Source organism: Argiope bruennichi, chromosome 9 (genome assembly GCF_947563725.1).
Source record: "Argiope bruennichi chromosome 9, qqArgBrue1.1, whole genome shotgun sequence".
Lineage (NCBI taxonomy): Eukaryota > Metazoa > Arthropoda > Arachnida > Araneae > Araneidae > Argiope > Argiope bruennichi.
In genome coordinates this window covers 119,045,060-119,063,413 of record NC_079159.1, presented here as the reverse complement: position 1 = coordinate 119,063,413, position 18,354 = coordinate 119,045,060, and the positions used below count along the sequence as shown (strand labels likewise).

Below are 18,354 nucleotides of genomic sequence, written 5' to 3'. Positions count from 1 at the left end.
AATTTTTATTGTATAACAAATCAATTGTTCTTTTCTTTTTATTCTTGATATCTAATTATTTATAAAAGATAAATGGAAAATTTATTTAACAGGAAACTCTGCAAGGCAAATGATCGTATTCCTGAACTTATAGCTGAAATATCGTCTGCAGAAAAAGAATTAAATGAAAAAGAGAGAAAAGAGGTTTTTCTTATTGAAGAGGTAATGCAATATTTTCTTAATTATTATTAAATAAAACTGAATTTATTACAGAATTTAAACTATCCCTCTTGTTCAGAAATGTATAAAAATATATTGGGTGCATTTTAATTTAACTTGAACATGCTGCGTCAGAATTCATAAAAAAAATAATAAAAGAAATTATTTATTTATCTTATTCATTACTGATGACATTGAACTAACTGAAAAGGAGTTATGTTGACAGTAGAAATAATACATAAGAAAGTAACGATACTGATTTCACATTTCTTAAACATATATATATATATCAAGAATTTCAAAAATGCTTAGATAAGTTGATTGAATATCGAATATACACCTTTATTATAAATTACTTTATTGTGCGACTGAAAAAATGTACTGATATATGGTAATGTACTTTTCCTCTCTTTCCAATTTCAGTCTTTTTTTTTTTTTTTTTTTGTTAGTCTTGAATTTCAAATCATTGTAATATAGTATAATTATTTTACCTTTTATACTGACTGCCATATGAAATATTCCTTATTCTTTAATGTACTTTATATTGTATCATATTTTACTTAACTTTTTAAAATGCACATAATAAGCATTAAATTTTGAATATTTTGTCTTTAAGGCAGTAATAAAGAAATTTTAATTTATATTGGCTTCATATAAAATGATATACAATAAATGCCTTTATTTAATTCTTCTCTAAAAAATATTTAAAAAGCAATTTAATGAAAATAAAGGTAAAGCTTTCCATTCAATGGATTCTGTATTAAATTTTTTACATATTTGCAACCAGTTTTTTAGATTTATATAACTGTTTTCTTTCTGATTCTTTCAGCTGAAAAATAAGCGGATTCAACTTGATGAAGCCAAAAGTTCTTCAAATGCTTCTAAGACTCGTAACACTATTGTTAAGGCATTAATGGAACAGAAAAAGAAGGGGAAACTTACTGGAGTTTTGGGTCGCTTGGTGAGTCTTTGTTAAAAACTATTTTACTGAATTATGCATAGGACTGGAATTTTCTCTAGTCAGTTTTTCTTCATACATTTTGCCTTTATTATTACATCTTTAAGAACGTTGCTCTAAACCTTTCTTCGCTTTAGAATCTTTCATAAGAAATCTTTCATATTTATTCAATAATTTTCTGAAGACTTAGAGAATGCAGTAATATTTTCTCTTAATCAATATGATTGTTCGTGATTTTTATAAGAAAATTTTATCTCTACTAATAATAAAGATGGTGCTTTATTATCATGACCATTTAATTTAGAAATGCCAAATTTGGCATATTTATACTTTCTAGTGGGGTAATATGTGTCTCAGAACAATTAAATTTTTTATGCATAATTTCATTCAATAAAAAATTGGCAAAAATTTGGCATTCTTCTCATGGTAACTTCAGAAAACAGCACTAAAATTATTTTTACATCATTTAAAAATTTCAAAAAATTATCCTTTTTCTGATGCCAATTATTTTTGCATATAACTTTATATATATATATATATATATATATATATATATATATATATATATATATATATATATATATATATTCTATGCTGAGGGATTTAAGGCTTGTATTTAATAATTAAAAAAAAGATTTGTACTCACAATCAAGATATAACTTTAGAATCAAACAATGATGAAAATTTTTGAAATTCTAAAGATTTTTTCTGTGGCATAATTAAATATGTGGAGATATAGAGGGAAAATTAGGAAAATGCATTATAAACTGAGCAGCATAAAGTTTCTAAAATAAAATGAGTTATGTGTCTCTCAAAATTTGAAGTTTAAAAATAATTTGCTGAGGAAGCCATTAATAACAAGCTATAAAAGTCATTTATTTGGAATTTTTAAAACATTTATCCATTTAAGAGAAGTTAATATGAAATAATTTGATATAAGTTTTAAATTTTTATTTTCTATGTTGTCTTAATTGTATTGAAATATTTAATATGTGCTAATAGTTTTGAGAAATTCTATTTTATAATTTATTATTGTATTATGATCCAATTGTAATGTGATTCAACCACAGTTATTATTTGCTTTATAGAATTCAGTGATTTAAAGAAGCTTTCTTCTTTATCTAAAAAATAAAAATGCTTAAAAATATATTTTATTCTTATACATATTCTTCACTGTGGAAAGAAACATATTTTCTAGTTAGATTTTTAGCTGTGTCTTTAAATAAAAACGAAGAATGTTTTTCTTGCAATACTTTTAGGCATTTTTTGTTTATTTAAATTCATTAGGAAACAAATCCCAAATTTATGCTGCTTGATTTGTTTAGCAAATTGTTGTAGATTGATCTATGCTACTTGATTTGTTTAGCAAAATGTTGTAGATTGATTTATGCTGTTTGATTTGTTTATATAAATTTTCTTTGCTTTTGATTTGCTTATTAACGTTCAAAACTAAAATATAATTTGGAAGACTGCGAATTTACTATTGTAAAACTGTAACATTACAATGCAAAATGTAAATTGGTTTTCAATTTTATTTATTTCAAGCCATTCAAACTTCCCTGCACTACTTTTTTTCCCATTATGATTTGAAAATGTTTGATAAAATCAGAATTTTTAATTTTTATTTCTGTATCTTTGGATGTATATCTCTTTTTTAATGCTATATAAAAGTAACTTCAATTTTATATTAGAGCTATGTTCTCAGTTTGTCTTAACTCTTTCAAACTTAATGAGACAAGATATGTGTTGGACTTTCATTTGATATCCATCTTTAAAAAATTAACTAATTTATTAAAAAATTTAACTGTCTAGATAACTGGCATCAAAACAAAAGCAGACTTATGTTTTGAATGGTAAAATCAAAAATAAGACAAAAAAATATGTTAAAAGATTATTTAAAATGGAGAGCTTGATGCAAGACTATTCCAAAGCAAAGTAAATTTAGGCATTAACTTAGAAAGGACTTGTATTTTTTGCTTATGAAATGATATTTCATTTGCAATATATTGCATTGACAAGGGCAATACATTAAAATTTTTTTCTGAATAATTTTGTTGTTCTTTTAGGGTGACCTTGGTGCCATTGATGTTAAATATGATGTTGCCATTTCTACTGCTTGTGGCCCTCTAGATAACATAGTTACAGATACCATGAATACTGCTAGAGAATGTGTGGAATTATTAAAACAAGAAAATATTGGTTATGCTACATTTATTGCTCTTGATCAGGTAACCCATGTTTAATGAAATTGATTGGTAATGCTTCTTAATAACATTTTTTCACCATAAAAATTTGCATATATTAAAAAATTATAATATTTAGAACAATGCAAAAATGTTTACTATTACATTATTCTAGAAAATATCTTATGATGAATATTTGAGTTAAATTTTCTCCATTCAAAATATAGTCATCTCATTTGATGTATTATTAATAGAATTCTTTAAACAACTATAATTGTACATTATATATATATATGCATATATGATTTAAAGTTTTTTTGCTGTTTCTTTCTTTTGCTTTGTATGATTATTATTATTATTATTATTTAGATGAAGAAATGGGAACCATATATAAAAGAAAAAATTGCAACGTAAGTTTTCTAAAAATTTTGTTTTAGTGGTGGAATAATCTGAAATGTATCTGATTAATTATTGAAAATAGTATGATTTATAATGTATTGTTACATATTTAGATCTAAACAGGTGTATAATAATAATTATAGTTTTCATAAAGAAATATAGTTAGACTGCTATGTTTAAAAAAATTTTTTTTTATTAATTTTCTGTAGTAACTCATACAAGTAATAAAAAAAAAAGTCCCATTAATGAAGTGAAATAATTCAAAACTTATTTAATAAGTAGTAATGATTTATTCAGTTTATTGTTAAAATCTTCGATTTCTGCTTTTTATATCCTTCTACTTCCAACATAGACATAGCTTTTTTTTTTTTTGACAGTTTTGTTGTCATCTGAAAATAGTTCTTCATTTAGCTTTCTCACCATTATGGTGAATTGCATTACATACCAATCATACATATATGTTTATATATTTATGTTTATATTCTTTTAGTTAGTCTGATCAGAAATCAAATTCTTTTTTATTTCCCATTTTTTATTATTTTTTTGTATTTTAATTTTTTAAATTTTTTTAGAAATTTAAAAAGGCATTATAAAGACCATTGTTTTAGATTTTAAAGTAATATTAGCTTTCTTTATCACTCTTGTTCATAATTTATTTATACTCCTTGACTTGGACATTTTAGTAGATTGTTTTGCTTGTTTACATCAAGTGACACAAAATAATACTGTCAGATGTTTGTCATTTTAATGCTAAAATTTGAGTTGAGTATTTTAAAAATTACGTTAGTGAAACAATCAGTTACTTTCTATGTGTAAATTTTTTTAAAATTGTACACATAAAAAAATGAAAATTATTAAGGCGTAGGAATTATTTAATTATATCTTTTTTTGATTTTTTAAAAACATTTTAAACTTAAATTTAAAATTATTCTGATAATAAAATCTGTTAGCATTGTCTAGTATTAATAAATTAATTTTTCTGAACTAATCCATAATTAATTAGTTTTTTTTTTTGCATAATTAGCATAAATTTTTTTTGTCCAGTGTCTTGTGAAAATAATTTTGTAACCCCATTTTTATCGATTTTACCATTTATTTTTAATGTTTAATATATATTGATTCTATTCGATTTGCTTTTAATTCAATTTTTCAAAGCTGAAGATAATGTTGCCAGTTTAAATAAGAAATGAGGTTGGATTCAACATCTAAACATCGATTAAAATTTGAAAAGTTGTTTTTTAATCAAAGATTAAAATTTAAAAATAAATATATTTTTTAAAATTTTCTATAAAAACTATAATTTATTATAAGGCAAAGAAATTTTATGAGTAGAAAATTCTTGTGTGTATATATTCATGCATGTATGAAAGTGCTTAATTTTTTTTGCAAAGGTGCTTAACTTTTGCATCATTTTACACTATGCACCCTGATTCAGATTTATGCTGTATTGGTTTTATGAACGTTATACTAATCTTTGTAGATCTGCATAGCCACCCATTTTTTCTATATCATAATAGTAGGATGTCGTTCCTAAAATTATATCTGGTATTATACCTTTTTGATTTTTAACTTTTTTTTCCCTCTTTATTTGCTGCTGAATCCAAATTTGATCTTTGTCGATTTTTGAAGCTGCAAAGCACTTTTTAATATTTCTTAATTATTTTTATTAATAAGACTTATTTTTATCATTTTGAATGGGTTTTTCTATCCATACCCTACCTTTTGATTTGTTATAAAAAAAGGTTAATGCAGACAACACAATTTTATTGTTTTAAATATTATATAATTACAAATGATAAGGTAATATATATATATAATCAAATGCTCCAGATATAAAAATGTATGATTGTAAAAATTAATTTCAGGAATCTTCATAAGTTAACTGAACCATTTTTAATTAAAATTATCTTGTATTCTGACATTAATATTTGAACAACTTGCATTCTAAAATTTCCTAATTAATATCTTGATACATATTATGGTACAATTCTAGTTTACTCACTGTCATGGAATTTATCAATGGGGAAAACATGAAATTCATTTAATTTATGAAATTTGTCACTTTTGGAAAATTTAGGATACTGAGATTTTGATTGTCTTACATACTAATTGTTTACTTTACTTTTACTTGCAGTCCAGAAAATGTTCCTCGTCTTTTTGATTTGATATCCGTGAAAGACAAAAATGTGTTGCCTGCTTTTTATTATGCATTAAGGAATACTTTAGTTGCAAATGATCTGGATCAAGCCACTAGGGTTGGTTTAAAAGGATCTACTAGACATAGAGTTGTAACTCTTAAAGGAGAGCTAATTGATTTATCTGGTCAGTATCTCAAATTTAAATGCTATTTTTAAATATCGTAATATGAAATAATTTTTCTTTCATTTTCAAGAAAATAATAGTGAAATTTTCAAAAGAAAAATAGAAATTAAATTTTGTGGTTCCAAAGATATCATTTCTCCTCCCTTCTCTTTCAAGGCACTATGAGTGGTGGTGGAGGCAGATGTTTCAAGGGACGAATGGGACAGTCTGTGTCAGACAACAGTTTTTCCCAAGAAGAAATAGATAAGCTTGCAGAAGACACTGAAAATCTTGCTAATGAATTAGCAGAATTAAAACATTCTAAATTAAAACTAAAGGAAATGAATGAAGTCAACAAAAAAGAGTTAGCTTCATTGCAACATTCAGTAAAAATGTATAAACACAATTATGAGGTATGTATCTTCTGTTTTCTCTCTCTCTCTCTTTATAAATGATAGCTATGATTTTTTTTGTGTAGTTTTTCACTTTTGAAATTTTTAAATATATTTCATCCTTGTTTATAATTTTTATATCTCATACATAATTTTTATTGCACTTCATATTTTTATATTAAGTTGCTAGTAGAGATTTTTAAGTTTTTTTTTTTAATATGGTTTATTTTTTTCTTTTTATTTATTTAATATAGATATTAATTCTCTTTAGAAGAATAAGGGATTCTGATAAGTTGAAGCTGACCTTCTACCTTAGACAGATTAGTTTCATGAGAGAAATTAAAATTATAAAACAGGAAGCAGTTGTTTGAGAAATAACAAAGTTGAAATAAATATAATTGTATTGAATTTGATGCCCCCCCCCATTTCTATTATTGATATATCTATAGTTGTTGTTTTTATGGAGCAGAATGAATCAAATGTTATCTCATTGGTATAATGCAGAGTTGGGGTGGAGGCAAGTTTACAAAGTCTGTTCTTCATTACTTTAAAATCGAACAGAACTTATGTTATTATTGCTAGCATGCTTGTAGCTGAACCTTTTATTTAATTTGCTATTTTTATGTTTCACTGAAAGGATTTTGTGGAAAGAGAAAAAATGCTAACTGAACAGATAACACTGCAAAAGAAGAAAGTGAAAGCAGCTGCTCCTGACCAAGAAGAAATCTCTGAAATACAACAAAAAATAGATCAACATCAGAAAAGTAATTTTTCATAGACCTTTGTTTTAGGCTGAATAATTCATGTTTTAATTCATTCTATAAAAAGAGCAATGAATGATTCGCAATTTTTTAAAAATAGTGAAGCATTGAAAGTGATCGATATTAGTGTTGAATGAAATCAATGAATCTATGCACTGTTAATTTTTTTATTAAATTTTATCCATATATAGCTGCATTTTTTTCTACCTTTTCTGCCAAAAGATAAATTGTTCCTATTCTTTGAACTGATATTGTGAATTAAAAAAACAATTCTTCTCATTCTGGCAATAATTAAATATATCATTGTTATCAAATGAATATTTTTGAAAAGTTACTTCACTTTTCAGTTAGAGTTGAGTTCAAGATTATACTTTTGTTTTAAATAAAAACTGAATTATTCATGATTTCATTTAAAATTTAAAATAAAGATATATTCTAATCACTATTGAAGTATTTTTCTATAATTAAAATCTGAATAAAAAGGAGCAAAATAATCCATATTGAATTTCAATTTAATTGTGATAGTGATAAATTCGAGTTTCCACTCTGAGAGAATTGGGTTTTTTATTTGCAATTTCACTTTAGAATACAAGTTGATTTTATAATTTGCCAGAAAAGAATTTAAAAGATGAAAGAGAGATGAAAAAATTTGATATAAGAACAACCATAAGATAATTTAAATTAAAAGTTATCATTAGTATATGTAATGATTGCACTAGTTGATAAGTATTAGAAATCCTTTGAATCTATTAATATATATTTACATCTACATTAAGTAATGTTTTAGCCCTCACTTTTATTTTTAAGACTGTATTGAGATATTTATTTTGCCTTTTAGAGCTTAATGTTTTTTGCAGTTCTCTTATATTAAATATTTAGAATAATTTTATATAATATTTTCTTATATAAAATTGAGATTTTCATATCAAATGCTTTTATATTTTAAATAAAGCTGTTGTGTATAATTGGATGTAAAAGAAGGGGGAAAAAAGTATTTATATTAATTCGTGATTATTTTTTGTCCATTATATAACCTTTTTAATTTTCATTTCAGATTATACTACTGCAACAAATGAAGTAGCTGTAGTTGAAAATAAAGCTAAAGAGTAAGTAAACAGAATCAGATCTTGAAATTAATTCTGGGATTCAACTAAAATGACAAAAATGGAAATGAACTAATTAATACTAATTCGTTATTTCTTCTTGACTTTTGCTGCAAGATATGAATGTTCTGAATCAAACATATATTTTGTCAGCATTTTGTACTGTTTTAAATTTGTATTTTGCATCTTATGAGTTAAAGAAACAAATTGCTGAAGGATGGTACTGGCTTTTATTAACACAGATTAATTACATAACACATTTATACTAAGGAGGAAAAAAAACATATTACTAATAAATCATGCAAAATTATTTTATGAAGTAATTTCATAAAATTATTGAAGTAATTTAGTGCTCCAGTTTACTACTTGCATTTTCTATTTTAAACTTTTCATTGCAAAGTCGTTAGTTAAACGTTAACGTGCTTTTAATACAAAAAAATTTTTTCTTCACTTTTTTATAAAATAAGAAATTTTGCATATATTTAATATGAAACTTACTTTAAAAAAAAGAATTAGCTGATTATGTTCCATTTATAAATAAATTTATTTCCAAATATTATTTGTCATCATAGTAGGTTTACTATCATTAGTCATTAACAGCAAATTAAGCTTTATAATATAGAAAATTTTCTTTGACTTTGAAATGCTCTAAATTTTTCATGGCCATTTTTTTTCTCAGCTTCATGTTTGATATTCTGTGTTTTCCGTACTTTTTCTGAACTTAAAGTTATCTTGTTTTCCAGTATTGTAATCACAAATATTTGATCGACAATGGGTCTCCTCCCCCATTGAAATGAACACTTTTGGATTTACTGCTCTTGTCATAGGATCTATGAAGTCATAATATTAGAATATCCATGTTGCAGAATAGTAAAATTTTGTATTCAGTATCATGGCTTTGAGACCCGATTTCACTAAAGATTTCCTATGTTGAGGCTTTGTGCTTATTGGGTTTGCCTTCAGGAATTAAATCTCTTCATGGATGGCTTGATTGTTCTATTTATCTGTGTACTATTGAAAATATAAGATCCATCCAAAGATGACCTTTGTTTTATTTGAAAACTGGGCTAAATTTAAACTGATTCCACATTAGAATGTCAAGAAATACTTTCCATTTTCTTTATTTTTGATCTAATTTTCCTCAATTTTGATATTCAATTTCCTCATAATATTCCAGTTTGTATTATGTAGGTACGCATAAATTATAAATATCATTACTCATATAACCTAATAATATAAAATAATACGTGTTATTAAATAAATTTCTCATTTAAATATTCCTAATTACATGTTTAAAGAGAAAAACAGTTTTTGTCACCTTTTGCTTCAACAATATAGCAGAAATCCATCTTATTTTTCACCATTTGAATATCAATATAATGTGGAACTTCTTTATATTTATAATACATCTCTTATAAATCAATAATTTAGATTTTTTCCCCCCTTTTCAGTTTGCAAGAAAAAATAATGGCTATTACAAAAGGAAAATATGGTACAGCTCAGAAAAAAATTGACAAAATAATCAAAGAAATTGATCAAGCATCTCAAAATATCACTAAGAATAAGGCAGCTCTAAAAAATACTGAGAAGTAAACAGGATTTTATTTCTTATAACCTCAATAATATATTTATATATAATCATGAATGATGATATGTATCATTTTTATGTAGTATTAAAAATGTCAATATTTGTTATGTTATTGCAGGTTTATTAATTTTAAGTTACACTTATAGTAGTTATGTGAAATCTAATATCAATAGTGAATCATTTTTAAAAATTTGTTTGACAAGATGAATTATAGCAATTATGGATTCATTGAATTGATTCAGTTTTGTCATTTATATATATTATTTTACAATGTATAGATTATCCTTCTAACAAAAGCTATTCTATTTTTAAAATATTGAATAATTATTTTTCGATGTATTTTGAATTTAAAAGAAAGTTAATTTTAAAAAAAAGAAAGAGGAAGTAAAGTTTTTGTCAATTGGAAAAAAGAAAGAGAGATCATATATTTAGGTAATTTATTATAGAGTTTTCAGTATAATTCACATTGAACTTTCAAAGGTGTTTATTATTTATTCTTGCTGCAATTTACCCGCAATAGATTGAAATCAATTATTTTTCTTCTAATAATCTTTATAATATATTATTGGTTGTTATTTATTTTACATTTTTATAATAATAATTTATAAATTGCAATCAGAACTCCCACAATCTTTGAAAATGCTTTGAATTTTATTGTGCTGTTCTTGGGAGCCCAGAAAAAAAGCTTGATTTTTTTTTGGGGGGGGGGGTCTTAAAAAAATCCTTTAAAAATAGACAATATATGTACATTTATGAACCTTGAAGAAAGAGAGTGTAAGGGGGGGATAATTTTGTTATTCTACATAAAACTTTACTTAAAAATCTTGTTTCTGCCTCAATGGATAGTCTATTTGTAACGTGGAAGTTTTTATTTATTTAATGATGATATATAGGAAGAATTTTCAGTATTGGTAATTAGCTGATTATAAACAATTCATTTAGATATTGCAAAACAATATCCACATTAGGTATTAATCAATTTTTGTATTTAATAAGTTTTATATAAAGATATTAGCAATGACATTCTCAAAATTCACTTTAAGTTGTAAGTTTTACCTTATTAACTGCAAGATGAAAGAGCCATCTTCAGTGCTCTTCATTTATTATTGAAAAGCAATTGGAAAGAAGGTAATGACCTACCGGAATATTAATGTTCTAAAACAGATACTTGAAATCCCCCCCCCTTGTAAATGTAAGAATCCTGTTCAAATCTAATTGTTGTAACTTATAGCCAATTGTACTATTTTAAGAAAATGATTAGAAAAATGAATAAACAGTTTGAATTCAATGTATACTGTTTTATATTTATTATTATTATTATTGCAGAAATCTTAAGAAATCTGAGGATAAAATTGAATCTTTAAAAGCTGAGTTGGAGAGCTGTCAGAAAGCCATGGAAGCATTCAAAGAAGAATTTAAAAATCTTGAAAGTAGAGGGTTAGAAGTTTCTAATAAAAAGAAAGAAGCTGAGGTATAATAGTTGTATGCAATGACTCCTATATATATTTTGTTTATTTATAATTAAGATGTTATGAAAAATCTTAGTTTTTCTCTACTTTAATAGTTCTTGTAGTATTGCTGCATTAGGGCAGGAATATTTCTTAAAGTTGATGGTTATCAAAATTTAAAAACAAAACAAGCTAATTGTTTTATTTATTTATTAAATAATTCATTAACTTTTGATTAAATGTGATGTGTAAATTAAGAATATGTCATTTATTTCAAATTTGTTAATTATTCATTTTAATAGGATGCCCTAATGCTGTGCCAAGTTCAGAAAGCTGCTGTTTCTGGTGAAATTAAAGGCTTGTCTTCAAAAGTGAATGAGATTAAAAGTGAGATGATCGAATATAAAAATAAATTAAAACTACTGGATGTAGAAATAAGAAGCAAGCAGAGTCAACTCAAAACACTGAAAAACCAGGTGAGAATTTGTAATTCATAAAACCAGTTGTGAAGTGATTGTGTAAACCAGAATATATGTATTATTTTATTGATTGTTCTTATTAGTGTTTTGATTTAAAAATATTGATTCTAATATTTTCTCTTTTTATCAAAATAAGATTAAATTAAATTTTATTGACATTTACCTATTGATGAAGAGCTAGAAGGTATAGATGTTTTGGCTGCCAATCATGACAAAGAATTTGCATAGATGAAATATTTAGTTTTATCCTTTCAAAGCCACATACTTTTCCCCTTCCCACTTCTGCACTCCATTTATCCTTGTGATGTAATTGGTCTTGTTTATTTCAAGTGATTTTTCACTATTATTGCAAAAATAACTGTAGAATATTTTTTATAAAAAAAAACTAACAAAGGACACAAGCTATCAAATATTATCCTGCAATATTTATTTATGATAAATTACCCAATTTAAATAGTTATATTAAACAAAGTTGAGAAGGCACTGGTTATTTAGAAGCTGAACACAAAAATTTTCCATCAGAAGTGTCCTTTGAAGCTGAAACGTATACCTGCATCTCAGTATCAGATTGCTTAGAAGACAATAAAAATTAAATTTTATTTGGAATTTTATACTATAATTTGCTTTTGTTATCAATAAATAATATTTTCAATTTAAGACTTTTATATATATATATATATTATATTTTTCAATTTTTAAAGTACAATAATTATCTTTATATTACCTTTAAAACTTCTTAAAATATTTTTTAGTGACATTTATCTTTTGTATTTTATTTATTATGTTTTTCTGAAACCATATTTATGTTTCTATATCATAAATATTTTCTCTATTTTTGTTTTTTAAAAAAATTGCAGCTTGTTAAGTTTAGTGCTTGTTTTTGAATAAGTATACAGAACATACGTCTTTATGGATTTAATAACATTTTTCATGGTTGCACATTTTTCTGAATATAATAACATTCATGAAAAAATAATAAGCATATGAGATTTAAATATATGAAAAGATAATAAGCATTTGAGATTTAATAAAATGTATTAAAGAATAATATATATTTGGAATATAGTAAAATAAATTCATGTATTTTAAAATTGTCATCTCTGTGTGTAGTTTGTATTTTCATTCATTTAATAATTTCTTATTTGTTAATGATTGTATTTCATCACATTAAGAAAACAATGCATTTGAACATAAGCAATGTATTTTTTCAAAATTTTCCGGAATTTTTTTTTACTTTGGAACTATTTAGAAATCCACAATAATATACCTTAAATGTTAATTATACATTTTATTTTGATTATAGTTGTCTAAACTGGAATTAAATGATGTTGAAGAAGGACCTACTGAACTCCCAGTTCTCACAGAAAAAGAAATCAATAAAATATCAATCAATTCTTTGCATTATGAAATTGGTGAAATTCAAAACCAAATAAAAGGCATGAATCCTGATCTTGGTGCCATTGCTGAATTTAAACGTAAGGTAAGTCTTTGATCTAATATTTCATGGGTATTATATTGCATTTTGATTTTTTAATATATTTTCCATCTTATACAAATATATAATACATGAGGAATAGATTTATTACTTTTCAGTTTTATCAGGTAACAAAGAAGAAAATTGCATCCCATATTAATAGATTGACAACCAGAATAGTTTATATTCGTAATAAATGAATTTGTTGCCAAAAGCAGCTAGTAATGAATATTTTGTCAGTTAAATTGTGACACACACACACACACACACATATTAGACTAAGAGAATCGAGTTCGTATACATTTAATGATAATTCCAAAATCTTTGCTGGAATAATTAAAAAACTATTATAGAAATTCAAAGAAATGAATTAAACTTATCTATAATACTAAAAACATCATTTCTGGTATTACAGTCATCATATATGTACTTTTCTGCATGATAATGGAGTTGAAAAATGGAATTGGATTTTGATTTCTGCTTTAAAATTGAAAATTACATTTGCTCGCAAATTGGCATCAAAATTTAAAATTTTTAAATTTGCATCCAAATTGTCACATTATCAAAGATATACTTTAAGTAATTTCTAAGTAATATTTATATAATTCTCAGCATGAAATTTTTATGCTTAACTAATGAAATTTTTTATATATATGAATGCTATTGAGTGTTTGTTAGTAATTCTTAACACTAGTTAAGCAGCTATAAATTTCACTTTTATAGAATCATTACTTAAATATATGATATTTAGTAAATGAGCATATTAGTTTCCTGTTGACCAATCTGTGAACCATGAAAGGAATTAAAAGAACTAAATTTGGAAATCTTATTTGAGTCATTTTGTTTTTACCTTTTAAGTGTTTGCATTGAAATTTTAGAAAATTAATTTCTTCAAGGTGTGTAGCATCATGAAAAGTGCTTAAATTTAGAAACCATTTTTTATATGCCTTAAAATTACTTAATTTTGTAAAAACAAAATGTCCAGCTGACCAGGAAACTGGGAATCATCGGGAAAATCTGGGAGATTGGGAAAATTCCAGGAAGTTTATTATAAAACTGAATTTTTTTTAATAAAGTGGTAGTTTTTATCGAATAAGATAATTCTTTGATATTTTTTCATAAGTAGAATGAAACATTGTTGGCAACTGAGGATTTACTGGTTGTCTTAAATAGAGACCATCTGTGTTTCGGCCCATGCACCAGGCTGTGGAAGATTTATATTTACATTTCTGGGAAATTGAAATTTTGACCATGTAGTATTGTTAATGCTCTCTTTGGCAAATTCCTTCAAATCTGAAGGACAACTTTCATGCATCTAGTTTATAATGGATTCTCATTCAAATTGTGCTGCCATTTTGTGTGTATTAATGTCTATTATTATTATTTTACTTTTGTATTCTATATATTTATCTAAAAATTATTTTTTACCCCATTTTTTACATTATATATGAATTATTGCAATGATAATTTGATGGTATTATAATTTGTTAATTCATCGTTTTTATATCGAATCGCAATGGAGGTAGGTTTAGCTTTAGCCAAAACAGTTTAGGTACTGTAAAAGCGTTTAAATTAATGCTTGAATGGAAAAGAAAGATTAATCACTATGTATATATATGTCCTTTTAAATAAGAGACTTGTTAAACCATAAAATCATAATAGTAACAGTAGTTGAGCTTTAGTTAGGCTGTCTTTTCCCAGCTATTTATGTCGATAAATTAATGTTCTGGAAAACAGCAGACAAAAACTTCCAGGGAAAATATTTATATATATATGTGTAGCGAGAAACTCCCCCCCCCCCCCTTTTTTTTTCCTTTCGTTTCCCAATAAAATTTTTCTATACCTAATAGAGAATCGTCTTGATTGACAGAGCAGTACGAAGCACAAACTATTGAAATTAGAAACATGAAATTTGGCAGAAACTTACCTCTCAGATATTAGAGGCCTACTAAGAATGGATTTTTCAAAAATTTGATTAGAAGTTTAATTAAAAAATAAAAACAGAATTTTAACATGTTTCTGCCATAACATCAAGGCTTATTATCGCACAAAAAAATTATTTTCACACGGTTTAAAAAGGTGACTTTTTAATTTACCATTTTTTTAAAAAAATAAATACATTTTTTTAAACATTTAACTAATTTTTGGAAAATTACTTTTAGATGCAATTTACAACAATTATTTTAATTGTAATCAAATTTTAGCAAATGGCACTGCTTCATTGAATAGTTAAATCATGTTAAACGTATTAACATTGTGACAAAAAAAAAAAAAAAAAATTCTTTGCTGTATATAAAATTCAAAACTTTAAAGCAATTCATTACATAAGATTCTCCACTTGTTGAGTGCTGTTAAATTTTAAGATAATGAGATATATGATCTTATGCTAATTTTAAAAAATGCATTAACTGTCATTTTGTATTTTTGTTTTACTTCTAAGTACAGAGCTGATGCCTTTTTAATTCCTTGAATTTGTTTCCATTACTTATAAAAACTATAAATTGTGAAATCATCTCCATTTATTTATTTATTTTGTAAAATATATAACATTTTTCTGTAATTTTTTTAAAGCTAATGTTTAAAAAATTATTTATTTTTGCATATAGATTCAAAAGCAGGTTTTTATCAATTTTTCAAAATGTGAAATGTTTATAAAAGCCCTTTGCTAAATCTCAGAAGTATAAAGCAATAATTTTTTTTATAGGCTGAACAATTCTAAGTGCTATTACTCTTTTCTGTTAAAAAAAATGGTCTAAAAAATTTATTTTGAACATAGCATTGTTCTGCCATCAATCTTTGGCAGTTTTGCCAACTTATGATGGTATCCATCCTGGAATGCTTTAAAAGGCTGCAAATAAAATGTTCTAAATTGCTAAATATTGCGAGTTAGCATTGGAGGAAATTTATACTTTCCATCTCAGCCATGTTGAATATTTATTGCTGCAGATATAAAAAATAAAATACAAAATTTTTGATCATATGTTTTTTAGTCAAAGTTTGTTAATTCATGTGCTTCTATATCAATGTCAACATTTTCAGAAATGGCATATCCATCCAAATTAACTACTAGCTTGTTAATTTTAACAAATGTTGAAAAATATATCACATTTTTATTGTTAACTTTACAAAGGATAGCTTAATTTTGAGATTAATAATGTTTTTAAGTTGTCAAAACCAAAAATTTGTTTCAAAGCAGAAGACTTTGTTCTTTTGCAGTGTTACAGAAATCAATATTAAAATTTAAACATTTATTAATAAAAACAATGCATTATTATAAATTTGAAAATACACTTGTTTATGTATGCATGATGTAAAAAGTTTTTTTTTGTGTGCGTGCGCACGCGTGTGTGTGTGTGTGTAAGTAAGGTGACTAGTTCTTGCAGCAATATCTCACACTTGTTATTGTAGATTATGCATCCACAATTTAAAAAATATATTCTGGACATTTCAAACTTGTTGCATTTTGATTTTAGGAAGAAATATATAAAATGAAACTTCAAGATTTGGAAGAAACAGTATTAGAGCGAGATCACTATCGTAACCACTATGAAAATTTTCGTAAACACAGATTGGAAGAATTCATGAGAGGATTCAACATCATAACTCTTAAAGTCAAAGAACTGTATCAGATGTTGACCTTGGGAGGTGATGCTGAACTGGAACTTGTAGATTCGATTGATCCATTTTCTGAAGGCATTGAATTCAGGTAAGGGTTGTTTTTTTTTAAAGTGAAATTGTTCTAAAGCATTTAAGAGCTAGTTAAAATGTATTCAAAACACATATCTAAGGAAAATTAATTACATATTAGTTTTGAAAAAGGAATCATCCATTTAGTAGTGCTGACTAAATACTACTAAGATATTGTTTAGTGTATTCATTCTATTCAGGGATATGTTGAATTTATAAATAATGAAGCCATAAACTACTTGATAAAACATAAATAATTAGGTCAATGTTTTTAATGGAATGCAAATTTCAAAGTTTAATACTTTTTTTTTTTTGCTTTAGAATTTTAAAAGATTTTTTTTTTTTTTCAAAATTAATTTTTAAGAAGTTCCAGTATCTATGAATGCATTGTATAAGAATAGCATACTTATTCCTCAGAAAATTATCGACATTAATGGCCATGGTATATGTATAGTCATCCGACCAGGAATCGTCTGGAAATTCTGGGAGGGCGGGAAAAGTCAGGGAAATTTATTATACGTTCGAGTAATTGAGTATAATGTGTAAATTAATGTAAATTTTTAATGGTAAATATTTAATTGCAAAATTACAGTGTGTTTCTATATATTTGTATCTATTATTTAGTTAAAGATGCAATAGAGCAGTGTAAAGTCAGCTCTTCAAAAAATGAAATATGATTAATTAAAAAAAAAAAAAATTAATGTAAACATACATATGATAACCAGTTTCTTCTCTCTCTCTCTCTCTTTTGTTTGTAGTGTGAGACCTTTGAGAAAGTCATGGAAGAGCATTCGCAATCTTTCTGGAGGTGAAAAAACATTGAGCTCCTTGTCTCTGGTGTTTGCTTTACATTATTATAGAAGTACACCTTTTTTTGTGATGGATGAAATAGATGCTGCTCTTGATTTTAGAAATGTCTCCATCATTGGTTCTTATATAAAGGTATTTCTAAGCCCTTTTTCTTATGATTCCTTTTTTTTATGTTACAGGTTCACTGACTTGTCTAAATTTTGTCAGGTCCGAAAAATTATTGGTCTTTATGATCAATAATTTTTTCTCCCCTCAATTGATGACTCCAAATTTGACAATTCAGACTGTTTCAACTACAACCCTAAAAACGGAAATTAGTGGTTTTTAGCTAAAATTCTGGCTGTTTATTCTTACTAATTAAGATGAGCAGCCATTTGATGATTAGTCTTTTGTGCAATTTGCATCTATCTGGAACAACTAAATCATTTATAACATTTAACTTTGGACTTCACGAATTATTACTTTTTGCATTGCAATAAAAAATGTTATTTGTATTCTTTTTATTTAATAATGGGACAGCTTAAAATATTATATATATATTAATAGTTTTGTTTTTTAGCTGTTTCAGAATTG

The 18,354-nt window shown here is 25.2% G+C and overlaps 1 protein-coding gene across 1 annotated transcript in view; it reads left to right on the top strand.

Moving 5' to 3' along the window:
- LOC129984728 (structural maintenance of chromosomes protein 4-like) overlaps window positions 1–18,354 on the top strand; it is a 46,212-nt gene that overhangs the window by 24,344 nt on the left and 3,514 nt on the right. The window contains exons 13-26 of the mRNA XM_056094673.1: window positions 93–201; window positions 1,028–1,159; window positions 3,223–3,384; window positions 3,709–3,749; window positions 5,873–6,060; window positions 6,217–6,452; window positions 7,069–7,195; window positions 8,247–8,298; window positions 9,747–9,884; window positions 11,210–11,354; window positions 11,634–11,807; window positions 13,114–13,290; window positions 16,758–16,990; window positions 17,730–17,913. Coding sequence (XP_055950648.1) covers window positions 93–201; window positions 1,028–1,159; window positions 3,223–3,384; window positions 3,709–3,749; window positions 5,873–6,060; window positions 6,217–6,452; window positions 7,069–7,195; window positions 8,247–8,298; window positions 9,747–9,884; window positions 11,210–11,354; window positions 11,634–11,807; window positions 13,114–13,290; window positions 16,758–16,990; window positions 17,730–17,913 — 2,098 coding nt within the window. The remainder of the gene's footprint in view (window positions 1–92; window positions 202–1,027; window positions 1,160–3,222; window positions 3,385–3,708; window positions 3,750–5,872; window positions 6,061–6,216; window positions 6,453–7,068; window positions 7,196–8,246; window positions 8,299–9,746; window positions 9,885–11,209; window positions 11,355–11,633; window positions 11,808–13,113; window positions 13,291–16,757; window positions 16,991–17,729; window positions 17,914–18,354) is intronic.